At 39.3% G+C, this 23,079-nt stretch overlaps 1 protein-coding gene across 1 annotated transcript in view; it reads left to right on the plus strand.

Moving 5' to 3' along the window:
* csmd2 (CUB and Sushi multiple domains 2) overlaps positions 1 to 23,079 on the plus strand; it is a gene marked incomplete at both ends in the record, with an annotated part of 266,970 nt that overhangs the window by 198,414 nt on the left and 45,477 nt on the right. Inside the window, 12 exons of the mRNA XM_083925070.1 lie at positions 602 to 715; positions 6,871 to 6,966; positions 7,857 to 8,060; positions 9,285 to 9,409; positions 13,283 to 13,379; positions 13,837 to 13,941; positions 14,194 to 14,312; positions 15,936 to 16,005; positions 18,242 to 18,358; positions 18,593 to 18,802; positions 20,034 to 20,222; positions 22,843 to 23,020. Of these exons, the coding sequence (XP_083781196.1) occupies positions 602 to 715; positions 6,871 to 6,966; positions 7,857 to 8,060; positions 9,285 to 9,409; positions 13,283 to 13,379; positions 13,837 to 13,941; positions 14,194 to 14,312; positions 15,936 to 16,005; positions 18,242 to 18,358; positions 18,593 to 18,802; positions 20,034 to 20,222; positions 22,843 to 23,020 (1,624 nt within the window). The remainder of the gene's footprint in view (positions 1 to 601; positions 716 to 6,870; positions 6,967 to 7,856; positions 8,061 to 9,284; positions 9,410 to 13,282; positions 13,380 to 13,836; positions 13,942 to 14,193; positions 14,313 to 15,935; positions 16,006 to 18,241; positions 18,359 to 18,592; positions 18,803 to 20,033; positions 20,223 to 22,842; positions 23,021 to 23,079) is intronic.

Consider the following 23,079-nt stretch of genomic DNA (forward strand, 5'->3'; position numbering starts at 1 on the left):
AGTGATGAAGAGGATTTACAAATAAAGCTGAGTAGAATACAGACCCTGAGCCATTTTCAAGAGCTACTCAGAAGATAAGGTCCTGCCATCACTTCTAATGGAGAACATTATTATGTCCCCTCTCACTCATTCTCTTCATCCTTCTCTTCAACCTGCAATATACAAGCAAACTAGACTTAGATTAGATGTGAAAGGGCTGGATATGTTCAGGCAATAGCAGTAGAAAGGGTGGTTTGAAAGGATGAAAGCGTGGAGCTTTAGCTGCACATTGTACAACAGATTGGCTGTCATTGTCAACGCCTTTCATCTGCTGACAAGCCATCAAGCCCAGACAGGCCTGCTGATCTAGTGGTGTAATATCATTTTTTTGGTTGTGTTGTCATAACCGTCAGTATTATCCCCCTTGCTTTAAAATAAGTCATTTTGATTGAAATTGCTGTTGATAAGATTCTTTTGAATGAGGATACTACAGAGTACTTTTTCATGGGCTCTGTGTTATTTCAAAGCAATTTTGGAGTTTTCAGTGTGATGCAGTCACTCATTTTACATAACTTCTTTTTCTTCTTATGTCAATTGTCTGTCCATATCTTGTCTTTTTTAGTGGTCTTCAGTCAATTCGCCTTCTTCCAGACAGCTCTGAACGACATTGTGGAGGTTTATGATGGGGCGACCCAGCAATCCCGTGTTCTCAGCTCCCTTTCTGGAGCACACACAGGTACTTGAACAAAAAACACACGTTTAGATTGGCGTTCACATTCAACATTGACCTGCAGCAAGGCAACCCATGACTCACACATGCTTGTAGAACCTTTGTTTTATATTAAGCACCAGCATGTAACAAAGTATCTCTCGGCCAGTATTTTTTGACATGACAGGGGACTAAATAAAATGTTGTCTTAGCCTTATCCCTTTCATAAGCATCCAGTTAAGCTCAGGGACAAATTGCTGACACAGGCAGAGCTGCTGTGGCTGCAGGTGGGCTCCAGTGAGCTGAAAAACAATTCAACAGTGACAACAACAACTGAAAGATTCACAGGGATAGCATATCAGCAGACAGGCTCAAGAAAACTTGCATGCACATACACCTGAATAGGTATTACACATGTAGGCAAACAAGTGTGCGCATACACACACACACACACACACACACACATACACACACACACACACACACACACACACACACACACAAAAAAACAGACACAAGCAAATGCTTGTGTGCCAGGTTTAAGGTAGGGATAGGGGTAGCTAGATAGGTGATCCCTTCTCCATTAATTAGGAAAAATATATACATTTTTAGCATCAAGGAATTAAACAAAGACATCTACTAAAAACTGTATTACAGTAACACGATCTCAGCTATCATAAATAGTGAATTTCAACCTTAAAATTATAGTTGTTTCATTTTTAATATTGGCTCAACTTTTCAGCTTGCAGCTGTTTATTCATGCACAAGTCTGAGCTTCTACTTTTCAAATCAATACTTTCCAAATTATTTTTATTACTTTATTTAAAAACAACTCAAGTTATGTTGGGAAATCCAAGTTTCCAGTCAAAAGCAATGACATATTCCTGTGCAGTTAATTTAATAAAAGACACAGAGACATTTAACCAAACCGATGAGAAACATCTATTCCCCAATTCAGTACTGTGACCTCTATCCTAGCCACATAATTTCAAACCTAAACCAAAATGGTGCAAAAATCTAATCATTGCCCGAGTTCAAACTGCAAATTAATTAATTAATTTTATCCTTTATCCTAAAGATAAATTCTACATCTAATCTCTGAATATACAGGTATGTTCAAAAAGTACAACACCCCATTCACAAGGATGGAAACATTGAATAGATCAGTTGTGTAAGCAAAAAAGAACAACTGTTGTAAGGTTAAAAGTGAGAAGGTGAAGGAGAACTAATAATTTCTGTTGCAACAGTATTGTAAAATTGTGAATACATTTGATAATTGCCACAACAGTATTGATAGGCTACATGAGCAAGGGCTTGAAAATTGGAGGTTCAACCTTACAACAGGGGTGGAGTGGAAACGTGTATGCGTTAAAGGCAGCTCTCCATCTTCACCTTGCCCTGTGGCTTGACAAAAGCAAAATGATTACTTTGGTTTATGTCCAGGGCAGCCTCAGAAAATCCAGTTTACGGCTCAATAAACAGGTCGCTATATTAACTGAGGACTCCTGGCGGCAGGTTCACAGAGCTCTCTCTACCCAGGCATGGCAGAGCGGAGCTGACACACTTTGGCAAGGGAAGAGAGACTTTTAGCCTACACAGACAGTGCTGCTGAAGAAGCAGGCAGGCAAAACTACCATTAATCAGACATAACCCAGAAGTTTGTACCTGCATCCAACAAACCGATACCCTGAAGCTCACACATCGACTAACATACACATATGCAAGCTTGTAAACCAAGACATTTACCCATACAATTTAAATGTACAAGCTTAACACTGGAGAGCAAAATTAGAGAACAAATGAGTTTTACTTGATTTATTATGAAATATTGTTATTTTTCAAAAATGAATAGGAAGTGTAGAGGCCCTTGCTTTGACTTCCGCACGTCTGCGCCCACAGGGCATCACTAGTTTCTCACACTGCTCTGGTTTGATGTTGGTCCATTATTCTTGCAGTCTCTTACACAGTTCAGTAACTGTTACTTTGTCACCAAGGATCTTTCAGAGATTCTATGGGGTTTAGATCTGGACTCTCGGCTGGTCATTTCATTGTTTCAATATTATGCTGCAGAAAACATCCCCCAAACCATGACACTTTCATTCATTCATTCATTCATCTTCAACCGCTTATCCCGGGGCTGGGGTCGCGGGGGGGCTGGAGCCGATCCCAGCTGACATCGGGCGTGAGGCGGGGTACACCCTGGAGAGGACGCCAGTCTATCGCAGGGCACATAGAAACGAACAGAGACAGACAACCATTCACACCTAAGGGCAATTTTGTAGAGTCATCAATTAACCTAACACTTGCATGTCTTTTGGATTGTGGGAGGAAACCGGAGAACCCGGAGGAGACCCACGCAGACACGGGGAGAAAGGCCCAGGATGCGAACCTGGAACCTTCTCGCTGTGAGGCGACAGTGCTAACCACTACACAACCGTGCAGCCCCACCATGACACTTCCTCCTCCAAATTTAACTGCCTTCTTCCAACCCTGAACATAATGTTTCCCATCAGACACAAATAAACTGAACGTCATCTCAAACGTCATCTGCACTCTGGACCAGTTCTCCTCTGTCCACACAACATGCTACTCAGCATAGGCAGGTCTAGCCTTTTTATTCTCTGTGCTGTTGAGAGGTTTGGTCACTGCCAAGCGGGCTTTGAGTCCAAATTCTCTTAATCAACGAGACACTGTGCTGAGACATATCCTTGCCCTGTTCATCACTGAACTGGTGAGCAACTCCGGCTGCAATGTTGAACTGATTCACCATTGAGAGTCTTTGCATAATCCTGTCCTCTTGTGCACTTGCTTTATGTGGACGACTGGCCTTTTTGAGGGACTTAAATTAATCCGTGTCCTTGTAAAGATAAAATATATATCTTGAAATCACCCACCAAACCTCTCTCTGATGGCTGAGAGGGTCATCCTTTTGGCCTTCATCAGTCACCTTAGAGCGACTTGCCATCTTCAAAGTAACCAGGAGAGCTGCCAGATAAATAGGGTGTATCCAACAATTAAGTAAATTGTCACCAGGTGCCAGATGTACACCAATAACTGGGAGGTATCTGAAAGTATTCTCTAATTTTGCTCAGTGTTTTATTTCACAAAATAAATTATTATTATAGTATTATTATTATTAATAATAATAATATTTGAAGTGCTATCGAATTCTGAACAGTAAAAAATAACAGTATTTCAGAATAAATCAAGTATTTATAATTTGATCTTTAATTTTAATCTCCAGCGTATATACCCAACTAATTATTATTTGAGTGGTTTGCAGGGTTATTTTTCAAACATAGTAAATCACATTCCTTATTTGATTTACTAAGTTTGCTATGCTTCTCTGAAAGCATGGAACTGTTCCATAGAAAATGAATTATGAAATATGTAATAGAGAGCACTGAGGGAAATGTTCTGATTATGTGGGTACATTTTCTGTTTTTGAACTGACAACAATGCAATAGAATAAAGCTCATTTCGGTATAAAAAAAAGAAAACATATAAAACCAGCCTCCCATTCATTGTCTATGGAGCAGCTCCAGACTTTATACTTGATGACATCACACATTTTGGACCTACTTTTCTGGTTTCTTTCATTTGAGTGAGAGCAGCTCATGTTCACAGAGTGGATTGAGTGGACTTTCCTAGGCCATGGAAATAACATTGGGATTCTTAATTTATTGTAGGTGTTTTTCCCCTTTAAACTGGATGTTCTTACTATTCTCTCAGTGTAGCATTCAACAGTATGTTTCTATTACTGTTAATTTCAACTACATTTAACTGCAAAACTTCATGTAATGTAAAACTCACTTCCTATAATCACTATGGCCCTGTTTTTAACTTTAAACCTTTTTCAGTTATGGTTTAACAGCTGGAGCGTTGATGTTTGACATTGTTCCCCATGTTGCCCTGCTATATCCAACCCAGAACACACCAACAACCGCCACTGAATTGTGACTATTGACTTTCAGCGAAAGTCACATCTGCCTTTGTAAGTTTTCGTACGCCAGCGTAGAGGATTATTTTAAGGGCAAAGTGGTATGGATCTGAAAAAGGGACCAAAGGGTTGATAAGTTACATGCCAACACATGTTTTATGTCTGTGGAGGAATACCTGTCCTGCACAGAAGATTATGAAACACTGTCACCATAACAGTGCGCAACAAGGATGTTTTCTAATAAACTACCCAACATGCCTTGGGGAACCTACAGTAGAACTGGAACAATCATGGCGACAACACATTAAGAACGTTGCCATTGGAGCTATCTCAGGACACTGCACTTAAGTGCGCGGAAATATTTACGCACACTTAAACTAGAGCTAAACATGCATTCACAGGATAGATTCACTGACACACACTCAACCACACAGATTTTGCCTCTGGGGTTAAGCACGTCTGCCTCCCACTACAGTGTGACAGCAAGCAGACACAGAGTAATGGGATCCACTGCAGACAACTAGTCAGCAGCACACAGAGAGAAAGACAGAGATAGTCACACTTTGTATCATGTTCTACGTCTGTCAACAGTATTTCACCACAGTAGATCATGGAGGTTTTCCTAAAATTAATTATACTAGTAATAGTAATAATAGTAATAGTAATTTAATTTCAGTATTAAAATATGATGATTTGATTTATAGTCAGAGGTTTGAAATTTTGGCCCAGATCAATGCTCTTTGAGGAATGATTTCATTGTTAACATTGGTAGCCCCATAAGGTAATGAACCCCTAAATTCTCAGGGAATTTTCCATTATGCAAGGTTTAGTCTATGACTTTAGCATATTGGAGAGCAAACTTTACAGACAAATTACATTTCAATTACAAAACTAATTTCACACAGAAGTACCAAAACACAAATCAAAGGTCTTTCTACACAAATAGATTTTTTATTCTGTAAAAAAAAAACCTGCTCCAGTGACAAAAGCTTAATCATCATTGGTCATGAAGTTTGACAGATGGACAGCCACTAAGCCCTGGTCAGGTGACCTTAGAGTTCCTGCCTGCGCAGTATGCTGTTAAGATTTCCTGAATTTAAGCAGGAGCTTGATTGTGGGGGCCCCTGCACTGCAGGTGATAGACCCAACCTTGAATTGGATTCTGTATTTCACACGCAACCATTGGCGTAAAGTTATGGCAGGTCTGATCTCTGCCGATTCTCCAGGAATGATTTATCGATTGGGGATGTGAACAAAGAGTGACAATAGCCCAGATGGGACAAAACAAAGAAATTAACTATAAATTATTCATATTTCTGAGCTGGGAAAAACAAGAACATGACAGTGAGCTAACTTGTTGTTTGAAGCTCATAATCGTGATCAAAAGTAGCTTCTAACTCCAGGAACATGACTTGATATATGCAAACTTCAGTGGCTCAGCTGTACATGTCACACAATGCTATCAGTGCCAATAATCGGGAGTCCCATTTAGTCAAAAGAGGCTGAAGGAAATTGCTTCCTATCCAATAAGCATATCAGATAAGTGTAATCCTGTATGATGGCAAAATGTTGGGATGATCTCAATAATCACCATGCATTTGCATTTTGTAATATGCTAAATATGCCTTACAAAGCCTTATTGGCATGTTATATATTCATCACAGTAGGTCCATCTGTGAAAGCCTAATTACATCTAGCACTTGTCTAGACTAACAGATATTTACACACTTTTTCTTCACACTTTCCCCCAATGCTGTAGAAAAAGACAGCTTCTAAATATAGCCGTATTCAGAGACCTGCAGCATGTCCTCTTCTTTTTAAACAATCATTAAAAGGTTTTCTACCACTTTCATTTTGAAGTTGCTTGCTAAACACACCTACATTTTTTTTTATCAGACAAATGTGGGAACTATTATTTAATTAAATGCGTAGGTGATTAGATGGTAATTAAATAGCTAGAAACAGTGGTAGGAAGGGGATTTTAAGCTTATTTTACAAAAACTGGAGAGAGCGTTGTTCTTCTTAATAGTTTTAAAATACTGCCGCGTCGCTTTGCACTTTTTTTTGGGACTTTTATGACTAATTCTTTAACTTTGTGTTGTTGTGCTGTTGTGTGTTAATTAGGCCTCTGTTGAGAAGGAGACCCCACGTCCCAGTGTGATTGTCTATATAAATATAGGTTAAATACAGCAGAACTTTGCAAAAACATTACTAACTGTCTTTTAACTTTTCCAAATCTCAGGCGAGTCATTGCCATTAGCAACCTCCAACCAAATCCTGATCCGCTTCACCTCCAAAGGCCAATCTAGCTCTAGAGGATTCCATTTGGTCTACCAGGGTAAGTGTGTAACACACAGGTACACAAACAAATATCCTACTTCCTTGTTTTATATTAGATTCCCGCTGTTACAATTCCCCTCCATAATAGATGACTTGTGGTTTCGAAAGGATATACATTTTTCAGCCACTGTTTCGTGTGTGTGTGTGTGTGTGTGTGTGTGTGTGTGTGTGTGTGTGTGTGTGTGTGTGTGTATGTGTGCGTGCGTGTCTGCGTGTTTGCTTGTGTGTGTGTGTGTGTGTGTGTGTGTGTGTGTGTGTGTGTGTGTGTGTGTGTGTGTGTGTGTGTGTGTGTGTGTGTGTGTGTGCGTGCGTGTCTGCGTGTTTGCATGTGTGTGTGTGTGTGTGTGTGCGTGTGTGTGTGTGTGTCAGCGGAAGTCTGTGCTCTGGAGCATTAACACTGTAGAAGTATAGCAGTCTGTTTCAAAGGTTGTGCTTAAACTCCCCTGTTCTTCTATTCCCCTAAGAGGGACTTTTCTCTTGTATTGTTATTTTCCTTAAACAATGCACTGTACCACACAATGACATTTGCTGCAGATAGCCAAAAGCAATGGCAGCTCTGGATAAAGTTCAGTGAATAAATAAGTATTTTTTTTTTTTTGAGTAAGCTGAAGGAACCACAAGGCAAAGACGAAGCTGAATGCCCTATTTTGTATTGTCTATTTGGGACACAGTGTGATTATTCTTTTCTAAATCCCTTTACACATCAAGTGTTGAGATTCTTAGGAAAGCAGACAAAAACAATGAGTGAAAATCTATCTTGAATTGGCTATAATCAGCAACAGAGAGGAGCAAAACAGCCTTGTATTTTCTTGGAAATGTCACAGATAATAAGTTGAAGTTGAACTCAACACCTGTAATCACCCTGTTTGTCACTCTGTTTCTCCAAAGCTGTACCAAGGACAAGTGCCACCCAGTGCAGCTCTGTCCCTGAGCCCCGGAATGGCCGGCGTATGGGTAACAACTTTGCTGTTGGCGCTGTGATCCGCTTTGAGTGCAGCCCAGGTTATATGCTGGAGGGACCAAGTGCCATTGAATGTTTGACAGTTCCCAATGCTCTGGCACAATGGAACAGTTCCATACCCAGCTGTATAGGTAAGGCATGAATACTCAAATACAGTTAGCACACAGAGTCACAAACAAACATTTACCAGTCGGCCTAGCTGTGGTTTTTTGTTTGTTTGTCTTGCTTCCGTACTTGCCTTCTTCCTCCATTTGTTAGTTTGTTTTCTTTACTTTATTTCTTCATGCCCTTTCTTTACATCTCTCCTTCTGTATCTGTGTCTCTCCCTCTTGATGCCTTGAGTGTCAAACTCGCATTACTACAACACAGGTGTGGGCTGCCAGCCATTGCCTGTAGCGATACAGCGGGATGCAGCACACAGGTGGCAGGCATCGCTGAGGGTCACAAATACACACACACTCATATGGAGATATCTGCATGTATATACAAAGGCACACTCTCACACACATTGCATACAGCTGTAGCAGATGCTCCTATGCTGTCACCAGATGTGTAAATGTGCAGAACAAGCTGGGAAGACAGTGTTCACAGGCTGTAAACACTCCTTAGGTTTGTTGCAATGAGTCTAGTATAATGTTTATAGTATACAGTAGTATGCTTGTGCAGGTGGATAAGACTCCATCCTAGATATAGTTTAAGGAAAGTGAGTCCCTACAATCAGGGTTTTTTTTAAAAGAGCTTGAAATGTATCAAGTGAAGAACCGTCAGCTGTGGCTCAGGAGATAGAGTGGGTTGTCCACTGATTGCAGGGTCGGTGGATCAGTCCCCTGGCTCCTCCCGTCCCCTGTGCCGATGTGTCCTTGGACAAGACAAATTACAAATGGTTTGCTTAATAGGCCAGCACCTTGCATGGTAATTTGCTGCCTTTGCTTTGGACAAAAGCGCTTCATCAATGCAGTCCATTTACAAAAAATATTAAATAATATAATATTTATATAATATATATAAATATTATATTATATTATACTCAACATTCAGAGCATTGATATAGCAGGAAACAGATATTTTGCTAAACAGACAGTCTCAGCGGATAAAAAAAAGTCAGTATTTAATTTATTGGGAAACGGTTTTTGAGAGCTGTATGGAGGCAATCCCAGGACATTTTTCTTCAGTAATTTCGAATACAGCTCTTTTAATGGTATTTAAGTGTGCAAATATATGCTTCTATACCTAATCTTACACTCCCTGCATCTTTGTACATCCAGCCTGTAGCCGTGATACATTTTGTACACAATTCAACATGACTTTCATGACTTTCGTCTTTTCATCCCACTCAACCCTTTTTTTCCCTGCAGTTCCGTGTGGAGGCAATCTGACCCACCGAACTGGCACCATCTTATCCCCTGGCTTTCCTGAGCCTTACCTCAACAGCCTCAACTGTGTCTGGAAAATCACTGTTCCAGAAGGATCAGGAATCCAGGTTTGTATAATAGAGTTTCTCCCTGGCATCAACGTACCTCCCGGGCAACAGAATTATAATAATCAGGTCACAATAAAATTAGCTAAATCCATGAGTAAATCAGAGAGAGACAGATCCTGCTATGTTAACAACTGGGTGTAAATACGTTACACCCCCTAAATTATCCCAAGTCCAATCCCAATGTTTCCAAACCACATGTAACACTAGGAATTAACACTCTATTAGTTAGTCCACAGATGTGGAAAATCAGGATACTAGCCAGGAATAAATTTGTGGTTTAAAAGGGAAAGATAAATCTAGCTTAGCAGGTATACTACAGACGTATACAAATATAACCCATCTACACATCATCCAGATATGAAATTTGTTATAATAGAAATGGATGTCATAATACAATATAATAATGGACTTACATACATACAATATAATGAAGAGAGATTAGGAGTTCTGATTTAAAGTGCTGTTTTAGTTATTTCTTTTTTATCTGCCTACTGTTAGCTTCTCGTTTATCAGATTGTATCACCTAATTAATAATCAGAGGCCTATCTGTAAAACGGTCACACTGTAAAATTGTAGCATTTGCTGTACAGCTCTGGATGGTCTTGACAACAAGTTCCTGTGTGGTGATATATTTTCATCTTACCAAAAACTAATTATACGAGTTATCTATAATATAATAAATGATAGCATTTACAGTTCTCAGGGTACAGGAAAGCTGCTAAAGGATAAAGTCTATAGTTTTTACAGAGGCTCCAAATTGAATTCAGTAGAAACGTAAGATTACACAACTTGAAATAAATTTGTGTATAATTGCCTCTTCAATTACTTTACTTTTCTTACTTGGGAGTTAATTCAGTTTGCATATTCTTGTTCTATGATGCGTGTGTTATGGAACGCCACCAGGAACCTGTGTGAGTTCCCTGTGGATCTGCCTGACGAAAAGATTTTAGGCTTATGCTTCAGCCTCTGTGACTAATGACCTCAGTGCCGTCCCTCGGCTATTACCTCCTCCACCTCAGCTGACTGTCCTTGCAGGTCAAATACACGAGATGGCCCACAGGCGCACTTAGCATGCTGCACTACACGCTAATATAGCAATAGCTTGGAGGTGAAATAGACCCAGAATAAGAACAAGGTGCTGACTTTATAAACATGCTCCGAAAGACAAACAGCATGGCACTGGAACGCATACATACCTGACTAACAGCGGAATAGTTTGGTAATAATATATGAGAGTTTGTGTTTTTTGGGCCACCACTGCACACCCAGAAACACGCACTATCCTTGTTGCAAAAGGGTTACTGCCTGTGTTACCAAAATGGGATGTTCTAAGTGTAGAGTATTTGCTGCTCAGTGTCTATATTCTCTGCAGCTAAATCCTCCTCATCCCTACTATTCCTAGTCCACCTTACCACTTTCACATCATCTTTCTCTCCGTTTCTCCCCTTCTACCTGCTAGCAAAGACACATTAGATTGGAGTGTCACGATTCAGAAGAGACCTTAAAGGAGGGAGGTGCCATGCTGGCACATTTGCCGGGGCCCCCTAATGAAAGATCAATCTGTGATCTGCGTCATCTCCCCGGGATGTGCCAGAGCCCCTACCACCCCTTTAATTGGCTCGTATCCGATCTATAACCATCAGAGGCAGAGGAGAGGACCAGGGAATAGACGTGAGAGGGAACATAAAGCGAGGCTTGAAGAAAGTAAAAGAATGGAGAACATAGAATGTTAAAGAAATCGATGAATTTTAGCTAAAAAGACAGAGAACAAAGATATAGTAGATTTCACAGTGTAGCCTCTTTAACACTTTCACTTTAATTTGTTAGCGCTCTGGCAATTTTATATATTTGGTGTAAGCCCCACACTTCCTTTGATTAGCATTCAACAGCAAAACAAGTTTTAAAATCCATAATGGCATTGATTATTTTATTTTTCACTGTTAATTGGAGCTTTTTATTGTTTAAAAATCTACCAGGACCAGTACCGATACCAGTACCCTTAAAGTGATGCAGAAAGAATACATAATTGAATACCCTTTTTTCTACTGTGAACCTAAGCATCTTGGGATGCTAAACTACCAAATCTGAATTATAATTAATACACCACAGTCCCCTTCACCCCACCAAAGGCTGTATGAGTTGTAGCTGCTGCGGTACAGGGCCAAACACATGTTGCATTAAATCTAAGAACAGTTGCAATGACTGGCTGCAAGCAGAACCATATGAATAGTCGTTTCTAGATCTGGGTACCAAAAGGATCCAATGCAGGTATCATTTAACTAGAGAGGTCTGGATACTACAACATACTTGTTACTGGGTTATTGCTGGATTACTCAGGCATGAAAATCACTAGCCTTTCAGCGAAATTTGGCGTTTTGAAACCAAAATAGGTGAACTATGTGAATCGTGTAGATCCGATGAGAAAATGTTGTTGTTGTTTTTGAGGTGGGGTTATGGACGAGACATTGAGGTATACCAGAGATTATCAGTGAACTACGAACGTGCCAACGAAAGATGGAATATTTCCTGGCCCTGTGAGTAGAAGCCTGTGAATCAGTAATTCATGGCCGTGGTGGCCGATGTTTTCCTCTCTGATCTTGAGACTTGCTCCAAGCACTCTCTGTAGGCACGCGGCCACAACACTCCGCACGCTCCTGCTATGCTCTTCTTCATGGGTTTCTGAATCCTCTTGGCAACAGCTCGCCAAGCTCCGCTCTGTTGTTGTTCTCAATTGTTTCACTCTGGTTAAATCCATGGTTAAATCATTACATCAATGTCTCTTTCTACTCTAAAAAAAGAAAGGTTGACACAGAAAACTGTCAGAGAATGGACAGAGACGTTTTTTGTTTCTAACAGTCACCGTGAAGCCTCTGTGTTTACTCTGAAGCCATATCGGTGTGTTCATATTTGTTTCATTTTAGGAAAAATCATGCTAACTTCAACACCACTTTCCCACTGAACTGTAAAAAATACTCTGCTTTTACGTTACGTTAATTTTTGCCAGCCCAGTTTTTGATGGATAAACTAATGGTTCATATGTGCTTGTAAGCCTGGTAAAGAAGCTAGTAACTAAAGTAATCAGATACATGGAGTGGAGTAAAAAGTGATTTGTAGTGGAGTAAAAGTAAATAGTAGCATGAAAAGAAAATACTCAAGTAAAGGACAGGAGCCTCAAACTTGTACTTCAATCCAATAATTGAGTGAAAACCTCTGGTACTTTGAGGTCTATTGCTAACATTTATATTGATAAAATAAAGACAATATATGTACTCCTATGTGACTGTAGTTTTTTTACAATATCCATTAATGTGACGCTTATATTTTTCCGGCCCCTCATTTTGGATTATTTTTGTCAGCCTCCCTCAATTTCAAATTGATTATTATTATTTTCTCTCAAAATTCATCAGATTGATACTTTAAGGGGGAATATTGCGCTGCCCCCCCTCACCTTTTTCAACCCTGACCCGTTTTCATACCTGATTACTGATACCCATGTATGTATTTCAAACAGTGATCAAAGATTTTAATTTTTTGCAAATACCTATGTCACTGTGAAACACTGAAGTACCGAGATGAACATTTGTGACTTTGGGGATTCTGTTTTGTGTAAAGAAGTTATTGTTTTATGCTTTTATCTGACATTTTGACAAGGAGTTCAGTTGTGTCAGAGCCGAGACAACTGATGTTCTTAAGTTGATAGTAATAGCCATTCTTTTTAGTACTTTAATGTGACCCATTAAATACATCTTTCATGCTGTTCTCCCACTCATTAATCTTCAACCTTTCAACATTATTTCTGATTTCCCTACACACACACCTTTCTGTAACTGCTCCCTAAATCCCATACATTTTTTGTGTCTTTCATCATCTCAGATTCAGGTAATCAGCTTTGTCACAGAGCAGAACTGGGACTCGCTGGAGGTGTTTGACGGAGGAGACAACACGGACACCATGCTTGGCAGCTTCTCAGGTATTGCTGTGTTTTTATGTGTCCAATATAGTTGCATCCCACCTCAACTTTGAACATTAAACACATTTTTAAAACCACTCATCTTTTGCTGCCAAAAGCATAGTGGAAGCAACACATGGCCTAATCCGTTTTCACAGAGCAGCTAACTACCTACATACAGTACTAAAAAATGGCAGCCACAGTTTGCGTTGTAACATTGCTAAATTAAATTCATAGTAGATAAAGGCAGCTGGTGTAGTCATGGGGAAGTTTCAAATATTCAAACAGTTTGAGCTTCCCCTGGAAAATATGGCTACACCTTTATGGGTTATCTAAAGGTTATCACACACACCTTTAAGTCTGAAAATGTAAAAAGAACAAGCTTTTAGGCTATTTGCCAGTAGCTAATATAGTTGGATTTGGTTGGCCAATGCAAGAGAGAGTATAGCTAAACTCCACTATTAATCTTCTCCCCAAGGCACCACAGTCCCAGCTCTACTCAACAGCACCTCCAACCAACTCTACCTACACTTTTTCTCTGATATTAGTGTGTCTGCAGCTGGATTCAGGTTGGAATACAAAAGTAAGTGAAAAAACAGTTCATACCACTTGATGTAACATACCAACACATTGAATATAAGTATTAAATAAAATACATAAAATAAAGTACATTTATTTTGTATTTGTTGGTTGTCTTTCTCCCCAGGGTCAGATGATTGTAATTTTTCATTAACATTTTGCATTATAATTTCTAATCCTCTCCATTATGTTTTTGTATAATTATGACATTTTCTTTACCTTTCCTCTCCACCGTTATGTTTTTTATCTGTCTTAGCGGTGTCTCTGACCAACTGCCCAGAGCCTGTGGTTCCTATGAATGGCATCAAAGTTGGGGAGCGTCTTCAGATGAATAATGTGGTGTTTTTCCAGTGTGAACCTGGATACACTTTACAGGTAACACCTCCTAGCTTTAGATATGGTTCAGTCATAGGTAGTGACCATAAAACCACATTGATGCTTATCCTTTTCTGGCCTTTGTCAGTGTCACCGGTTTTATCTCCCTAAGCAGTGATCACATTGTAAAGCAGTGAATAAAGCTAAATGTCAGAGGGAAGAAACTTGGGTAGATGGATGGATTGAATCATGCAGCCAGACACTTTAGATGTTACACCTGTGAATGTTCTCATTCGTCCAGGTCATCGTTATCCTCAAAGCAATTTCAGTCAAAAACAACCAGTCCAGTTGTTTTTGACTGAAATTGCTTTGAGGATTTAGATGTTACAGTTATCTGTTCATTTTTCAGCCCCAGCGAATTGTATGCACTGAATATATTAATGTGATTAAAACAATGTAACATATTTGCAGTCATTTAAATACTGTCTAGTATTGATAGACACCAGTTAGGGAGTGTAAACGCTTTATTTACATCTCTCTTCCTGTTACCAAATTATGCCTGTGTTAAGCTCAGTGCTTTTGCAAAAAATGTGATTTTTGAGATTAAGGGCTGATTGTTTTGATTTATCTCTGTCATCCATCCTGGATATTATTATGTTTGATAGTTTTCCCCTTAAACTGCTTTAAAACATATAGCCAAAGGCAGGACAGGTCTTAGGATAGGTTTCCTCCACTGGCTGCCTATAATTTATAGGATGTGGTGTTCAAAACTCAGAATTCTGCACAGCCTCCACTGTAGTCATCTCGGCTTCAGCAGACAGATAGTGACATCTGTACAACACCCTGGATGCAGTCGTTGACACAAACTTTGTTTGGAATTCCCTCTACATTACACAAGACCACCAGGACTTGTCCCATTTCTATGACAAAGAGTTTTGATCTTAGTTTGACAGCAGCAGGACAAGAACAGGGTTTTTTTTGGCAAAAACGGTTTGTGGGACAAATTAAAAGTGTATGTTTATTTCTGGATAAAATAATTTCAAGTCATCCTGAGCTCCATTAAATATGTCCAGTCATTTTAGTTTAAGCCAATGTCTATTGAACATTTTTTTTAATCTAGTTAATAAAATAAAATTGTCTGTTGTTACAGGGAAAGTTATGCTACTAACTGGCAATCATTGGCCAGAATATTGTTTTTTGCATTTAAAAGCAATTTTGAAAATGTACCAAGCTATAAATCCAGCCACCTGGCCACTAAAATTATAGCCAACATTGATTATAGAATCACATTTTATTGTTTAGCGAGTTACATCATTCATACTGTACTTCCAGGCTTTTGATACATTTCAGAAAAAGTCAGCTGAGTCAGCTTTATTATGTTCTACCAACAAAATTCAGTAATTTTCAAATTTCTAATTGTTATTGCAAGTTGGCTTTGAGGCTCAACTGCAGAGCTTCCATAGAATGTTGTGTTGCTTTTTTGGCAGTGCAACATTAAATATGAGAATCTTAATATGCCTGTGGTCCACAGAGTGTTGTTCTCTGTCACTTCAGATGGATTTAGTCATTTAGTCACCACATGAAGTCATGTGGAGACAGGCAAATAATTGGAGCAACAGATGAGTGACAGAGGGGGGAACAATTCATTGCCTGTTCTTTGTTGTTCTTTGCTGCTCCTTGCAGGGCAACTCACATATCACCTGTATGCCTGGAACTGTCAGACGATGGAACTACCCACCTCCTCTCTGCATAGGTAAAAATATCTTCTTTTCCTTCATTTGCTTCCACGGTCTGCCCTCCTTCTGCTTCTTCATCTTTCTACATTCTATATTTTTTTCCTCTGAGTTCCTTCACCTTGCCAAGCACACCATCTAACTATTTCAAACTATATACAGAGTATATCTTATATAAAGACTTGATGTGTGTGAAGCTGCTTCCATCATCAGCCTTTGAATGAAAGCTGAATTGTATTATCACACCACCACATACTATAGTTAACAAAAATCAGTTTTACCTTTCTAATAGTGTTTCGCAGCTCATACACAGAGCACTTTATAATACACAAGAGGTAGGCCTTGAATCCATCAGAATATAAAGAAATTAGGAGATATAAACAAACAAGCAGAGATAATATTTCACTAGTTTATCAGAGATTTAGTACTTTTTAAATTCATTTGATATTTCAATCTTTAAAGCTGAGTGCAGAAACTGAATGAAACTGTGTTAGGTTCTATATTGCACTTCTAGTCTTCCTCACTGTGAGAGTGCCTCGACAAATGGATACCACTTATTGGAACAATCTACTATTGCCTAATTACTTCCATCTCACATGGAGATTGGTTGAAGTCGAGGGAAGATTCATCGTATTCACAGGCATCAGCAGTTTCCTTTTGGTGCTGTTACAGGATAAAATTTACCCCTCACTTATTCCTCACAGAAACAAAATGGTATCCTCTGTGTGGTTTCTCCTTCCTGTGACTTATGTTGGCTGTTTGTACCATTTATTTCTTAATCTTCCTCACTGTGTTTGCGTTTTTCTCCTTTTGGTACCTTTAGTCAGCTAATTCATTTTTTGGTGTCACAATATTTCACTTTTTTATCCCTCTTGATCCAATCATTGCCTTTAGTCAGTGTTTCCATACCTTTAAAAAAAAAAAATCTCACTCTACAAGTTAAGAAAACAGTGGTTTTAAGATGAGTCATGAAGAGAAGGACGAAGATAAGAAAGAAGAGACCTTGATATATTCAGCAAAAGAAAAGAGCTACACAGTTCATTGATATTGACATAAATTGTGCCATTTGTTGAGATGTCTTTCAAATTTTACAGTTTTTTTTCACTCTCCCAGCATTTTTGTCATTGTAAGGTGAGTTAGGGTGTAGAGGAACGTCCTTTTTTGGGCTTAAGAGTATTTATCCAAGAAAAGATTGAAAGCTGCATCCAAAACAATGGGCCTCATTCACCAATATCTTCTTACGTTTTTTTCTTAAATTTCGTACCCATGTTCTTATAATGATGAATCCCATTGTCCTCATAAATTGAATGTCAGTTGATGCCAATCCCAATAAAAGGACATAAGACTGCAGGGACATGGGCACATAGCCACACAGAAATGGAAAAGAAAAGTTAGGAGAATTAAGTCAAGAATGCCCAAACAAAAGTCTGAAGAGGTTCTAACACTGTACTCCAAAACAGACCTTTCAACAGTTCTGAAGTGGAGGTACTTCTATAGGAGGTGCATGCCAAACAAGCTAGCTCAACAACAAGCTCTCTCTCTCTCTCTCTCTCTCTCTCTCTCTCTCTCTCTCTCTCTCTCTCTCTCTCTCTCTCTCTCTCTCTCTCTCTCTCTCTCTTTTTTCTCTCTCTCTCTCTTTCTATCTCTTTCCCCTATTTCATGTCTTTCTTTAGCCGTACTATCCAGTTAAGACTTTAAGTCCCAAAAAATGATATCCAAAAGTAAAAGAAGAAGAAAAAAGAATGAAATAATTAATGAAGTCATTTATGATTAAAAATGTTAATGTAATATTTAAATCTTGTGAAATTATACAACTGTGTAATTGCGATAACTTATTTTGCACCAACACGTTAGCACACAAATGTGCTTAAAAAGGCTCTTGAGTGTGTGTAGGATGTTATTACACGTTAATGTAATTGTTGAATGTTAGAATCTTTGTGAAAACTATGTAAGTGGGTTTTAAAAGACCTAAGAACAGTTAGAGAATGAGGCCCATTCTCACCTTGCCTTCAAGCAATGCATTGCATCTCCAAGTCTTTAATATAACTACAGCTTTGCAGGCTTTGGGATTGAGGCTACATTTTGACTAAATTAAAATGGACTAACTTACATTATACCACTTTAAAAAGTCAGTTATTCAAGACTCCCTCTATCATAAACAAAGAACTGTATTGATCCATATTTGCAGTATTATTTTATTCTGGGAGACTCACTGTTTGCAGATGCTATTAAAATGCTTTGTCTGCGCTCTGCCAGCTCAATGTGGTGGAATCCGGGAGGAGATGGAGGGCATGATTCTCAGCCCTGGTTTCCCTGGCAACTACCCTAGCAACAGTGACTGTACCTGGCGAATCTACCAGTCAGTTGGTTATGGTGAGCATTATGAGAGGCTTTTAAAGTTTTTCACAGTCCAAATCATAAACTTGTAGGGCTGTATTTTGGTATGACAACATGTGTAGTTGTTCTGTAGAAACCCATGGTTAAACTCATTTAGATCTGAAAGCCTCTGCCAGGGGTACCTTCGTAGTAGTCCAGTAAGAGGACTGCATATCTTTTTCAATTTTATACCATCTCTTTCTCAACATTTCCTCTTTCTTCTTTTCCCAGGAGCCCACCTTCAGTTCCTCAACTTCTCCACCGAGGCCAACCATGATTTTCTTGAGATACGTAATGGGCCCCTCGACACAAGCGCAGTGATTGGCCGATTCAGCGGCCAAGATATTCCCTCCTCCCTTCTCACCACCTCCCATGAGACCACAGTATATTTCCATAGTGACCATTCACAGAACAAACCGGGGTTCAGATTCGAGTACCAGGGTAAGAGACTAGCAAGAAAATGTACTCCTTGTAAAAGATGCAGACGATCAAAGTAAGAAAATATGATCAGCCTTAGGATTGTCTCAAAAAATAGACTTGGCCAATATAATAATGATCATAATCACTAGGTGAGCCAGTATCAGTATTTTGAGTTACTTTCTTCTGCAAAGCTTGATCAAACCTTTCCCCTGAATTGATACAAACAAAGAATACAATATAAAGTCATAGAGACGTGTGCTTTGTAACAGCGGAATGATAAATTATACTTTCCGGGGGTTGTCACCTTTTTTTCCATGTACTATTAGTGTCACTTTAATGTGAAGTGTATGCATCTAAAGCCATACTGAATCAGCCATAGAACTGACTGTGTCAGACTTATCAGCCCACAGAGCCAGTAAATTCCCCAGATTTCTAAATCTCTATATAAAACTGTTGATCACTTAAAAGATTTCTCAGCACGTGCTAATAAAAAGCTTCACTGCATATCTGCATGGCTGTAAGGAATACACTCCCCTCGTCTGCATCGGCACACAAAGTTTCTATTTTGTGATTCAACAAACGAGCCGGCAAATCGAAAGGTAGCATTGTGCATTTACATAATTATGTGTACATTAGCATATAAATCAAGCATTATATTCACAAATACCCCGCGTTTGCAGTCTTTGCATGAGTTATCTCTTACAAAGGAAAGCTGTGATCCATAGAAATCAATTTCTTTAGTTATATTTATATCCTGGCTCTTCAAGGCTCACTGCCTGCTCTGTTTTTGTATCCAAAAGGGAGAATTATTTACCCACACTACTTCTGATGACTGCATCATATTCCAACGGCACAAGTCAAACCTGCCCCTGGCATTTTCTTTCCATCTGAAAACTCCTATTTGAGGAGGAGGAGGAAGAGTGAGTGAGAGCTTGAGCACAAGGAGGAAGAACAGCAGAAAGATGAGGAGGGGAAATTAAAGTTGGAAAAGTAAAATAGAGGACGCCCCACTATGACAGTTCTGTTGTCTGCTAGCACAGCACATATTGAACGGCATCTTCAGGCAATAACAAAGACCGAACATGTAGGGGGACAAAACATTCAACTTAATGTTTGATAATTATGGTGTGTTTTAATTTGTCATATTACTATATGCATGTTTAACATGTGGATGAATAAAAGTATCTAATAATATTGAATAAAATGAATATTGATGTGAATGTACTGATGAACATGCTGTTCTCTCCTTCAGCTTATGAGCTACAGGAGTGCCCCGATCCGGAGCCTTTCCGTTATGGAGTGGTGGTGGGTGCTGGCTACAATGTGGGCCAGTCCATTTCCTTTGAGTGTCTGCCCGGGTATCAGCTAATGGGATATTCTATCCTCACCTGTGAGCATGGCACCACCCGCAATTGGGATCACCCTTTCCCTCGCTGTGAAGGTAAGGGATGTAAGATTTGACGTATCAATACCTAAACATTATGCATATTTGGCACATTAATTTATCCGACCACTAAAAAGTCTTCCAAACAAGTGGCCGACAACACTGCCTTATAAATGTAGAACCAAAGTAATGACAAAATAACTTCCTGTTTAGAATGTATTGAGCTATTGAGCACCATTAGTGTGAAGAGCTGCTGTGGAGATAATGATTATCTAATATGAATAATGCAATTAAACTGAATTATCATCCCCCATTAATGAAGCAAAGTACTCTTCAATGAAAATCAATAGTGCTCTAAAGACGAATGGAGGGAAAGAATAAAAGAGGGGCTGAATTCAAAAGAAAAGTAATGGCTGCTCTCTCTTTTTCCTCGTCCTTGACCCACATTCTCACGCTCAAGCTGGCAAATATTCAATAAGGCAGGCAAAATTACTGAGGGAAGTGATGGCCATGACAATGGAACTTTGGATGGGCAAGCAGGGAGATAAATGAGAATGAGAGAAGGAGCGACAGAGTGAAAAAGTGAACAGGAGATAGAGTTTTTTCCCTCATAGCAATTGTGTAGGCATTTTCAATATTCATATGTTCAAAGCTGAAAAAGTATTATCCAAGGTGTGCACAGATTGGTCAGTCCGTTAGTACCCAGTTTACCCATTTAGAGGAATAAAGTCATTTAGGACAGCAAAACTGTCCAAATTTAGTTTTTATTTTACATAGATTTTTATGTATGCACTCTCTTACAAAAATATACACCACATCCTTTACTTGCAAAGTCAATAGTATATACTGTTGAATAATAATGATCTATTTAGCTAATCCCCTCTCAGCTAATACCTACGCTAGTTTATATAATCTACCATGTTGTCACACTTTTACTTGACCCAGTGTACCTCACTACAACCTTCTCTTCAGTCTCACTGTCATTCCAGTATTTGCACAGATTATCTCTGAGTGGATTGAGTGACACTGATTTTTGTTACCTTGCCTGCACTTACCTTCTTGTCTTAGCATTATCATAATACAATGTTGTAAAAATAAAATGATGGCACAGTATCATCTCTTTTTTTGTTCCCATTTCTCTCTGCGCTTAACCTTCACTGTCTCATCTCTTCCTCCTTTATCATCCCTTTCCGTTTACTATATATTATAACGATTTGTAGATATGTGTGCTGTGATACATTTTATATGCATATAGATAGAATATCAGGGAGTGGTGAGGACTCAAATTGATCTAATGTTGATGGCTCCCACAGGAAAATCGACTGTAATAATTTAGTACTTCAAATCAAATCAAATCAACCTTTATTTATATGGCGCTTTTCATACAGAAAAGTATCGCAAAGAGAAACATCAAATAAAATCAGGAGAAGTTAAAAGAACACAACCATCCCACAGTCATGCACAGAGACATACACAAATATATATAAGTTCATACACACATTCACAGAAACACACACAGCCACGCTGACACACAGACACATTGACACACACACTCACACCTACTTACTTTACTGTTTAATTTTTTGTGTTAAAAAAAATCTGTTTCCACTCACTCCTTTAAGCAAACACAAGCACACTCTTGAACTGAAGTTTTAGGTAGCTTGCCAATTGATGGCATCAGCCAGATGTGCAACTCCATAGGTTGTCCAGGATTTAATCAATCGGTTTGATCGATAGCTCATTTAACAGGTTAGCCAGCAGCAGAGGGGCCTATCAACCACAAAGCTAAAGCAGGCAGCTGTAGAACATGAACACTCACATTACCTGAGAGAAACAGAGGGATGAAAAACATGCAGTCTCAGCTTTGGGAATCATATACTTATAGACATGCCGTTAAGCTGAATACTCTGTCTGGGTTGCTTGAGATGCCTGCACTACTGCGATTACCACTCCTTCCTGATTTTCCCTGATGCACTACAGTGAATATGGGGTTTCTCTAAGGGCACCAGCGGGAATGTTAAGCTTCGTTATTATTAAGTTGGTTAGAACCTCCTGAGTTCCTGAGGAATGTTCCAAATATAGTTATAGCAATTTCTATGCATGCAAATTTGGGGTGGTTGCAGGATAGTTTTATGTGTGTTGAGTGAATGTTACTATATTTATCAAGCTGTGCAGATATTTCTTACCTCAAGATATGAAAAAACATGTGGAATGGAGATTCTAGTGTTGTCAGTTCTGACATTGACATACTTGTTTTACCTTTCGTGTCATTTAAAACACACACAGGTTTACACATGTGTATCCAGTCCTCATACACATACTGTTTACACACACCTCAAAAGCCCAGTCGACACTAGCCCCTCGCCTCATTTCCGCACTCTCTCTCTGTTCACTCCCAGTGGAAAAGGGTTGAGGCCTTATCTTAGCAAAACACTCCATCCAAGTCCCCACTTGCTAACAGGCTTTACTGGATAATCTTTAGCTCAGACAAGCGGCTGGCTGCTAAACGAAGAGTGAAGGAGAGGAGGAAAGAGAAACTGAGAAGGAAAGCAGAAGAATCCTTCTTTTCCACCAATTGCAGCTGAATCATGGATCTGGCCTGTTGTATTCCTGTCCCACTGATATAAATATATGCTCTGCCTGTCTTTCTCCCTTCCCCTCACCTTCCCTTCCTCAGTGCCTTGCGGTGGAAACATCACATCAGACAATGGGACCATCTTCTCTCCGGGTTACCCAGTGGAATACCCTAGCTCAGCTGACTGCTCCTGGCTGATCACCGTAGCTCCTGGCTTCGGCATCGCAATCAACTTCACCTTGCTGCAGGTTCATGGGCCACACGACTTCATCACTGTCTGGTAAAAAAATACTGTTTCCAGGGGCTGCAGATATGTGTGAATACCTTTTTGATGAAATA

Source organism: Echiichthys vipera (assembly GCF_963691815.1).
Source record: "Echiichthys vipera genome assembly, chromosome: 13".
In the NCBI taxonomy this organism is placed as follows: domain Eukaryota; kingdom Metazoa; phylum Chordata; class Actinopteri; order Perciformes; family Trachinidae; genus Echiichthys; species Echiichthys vipera.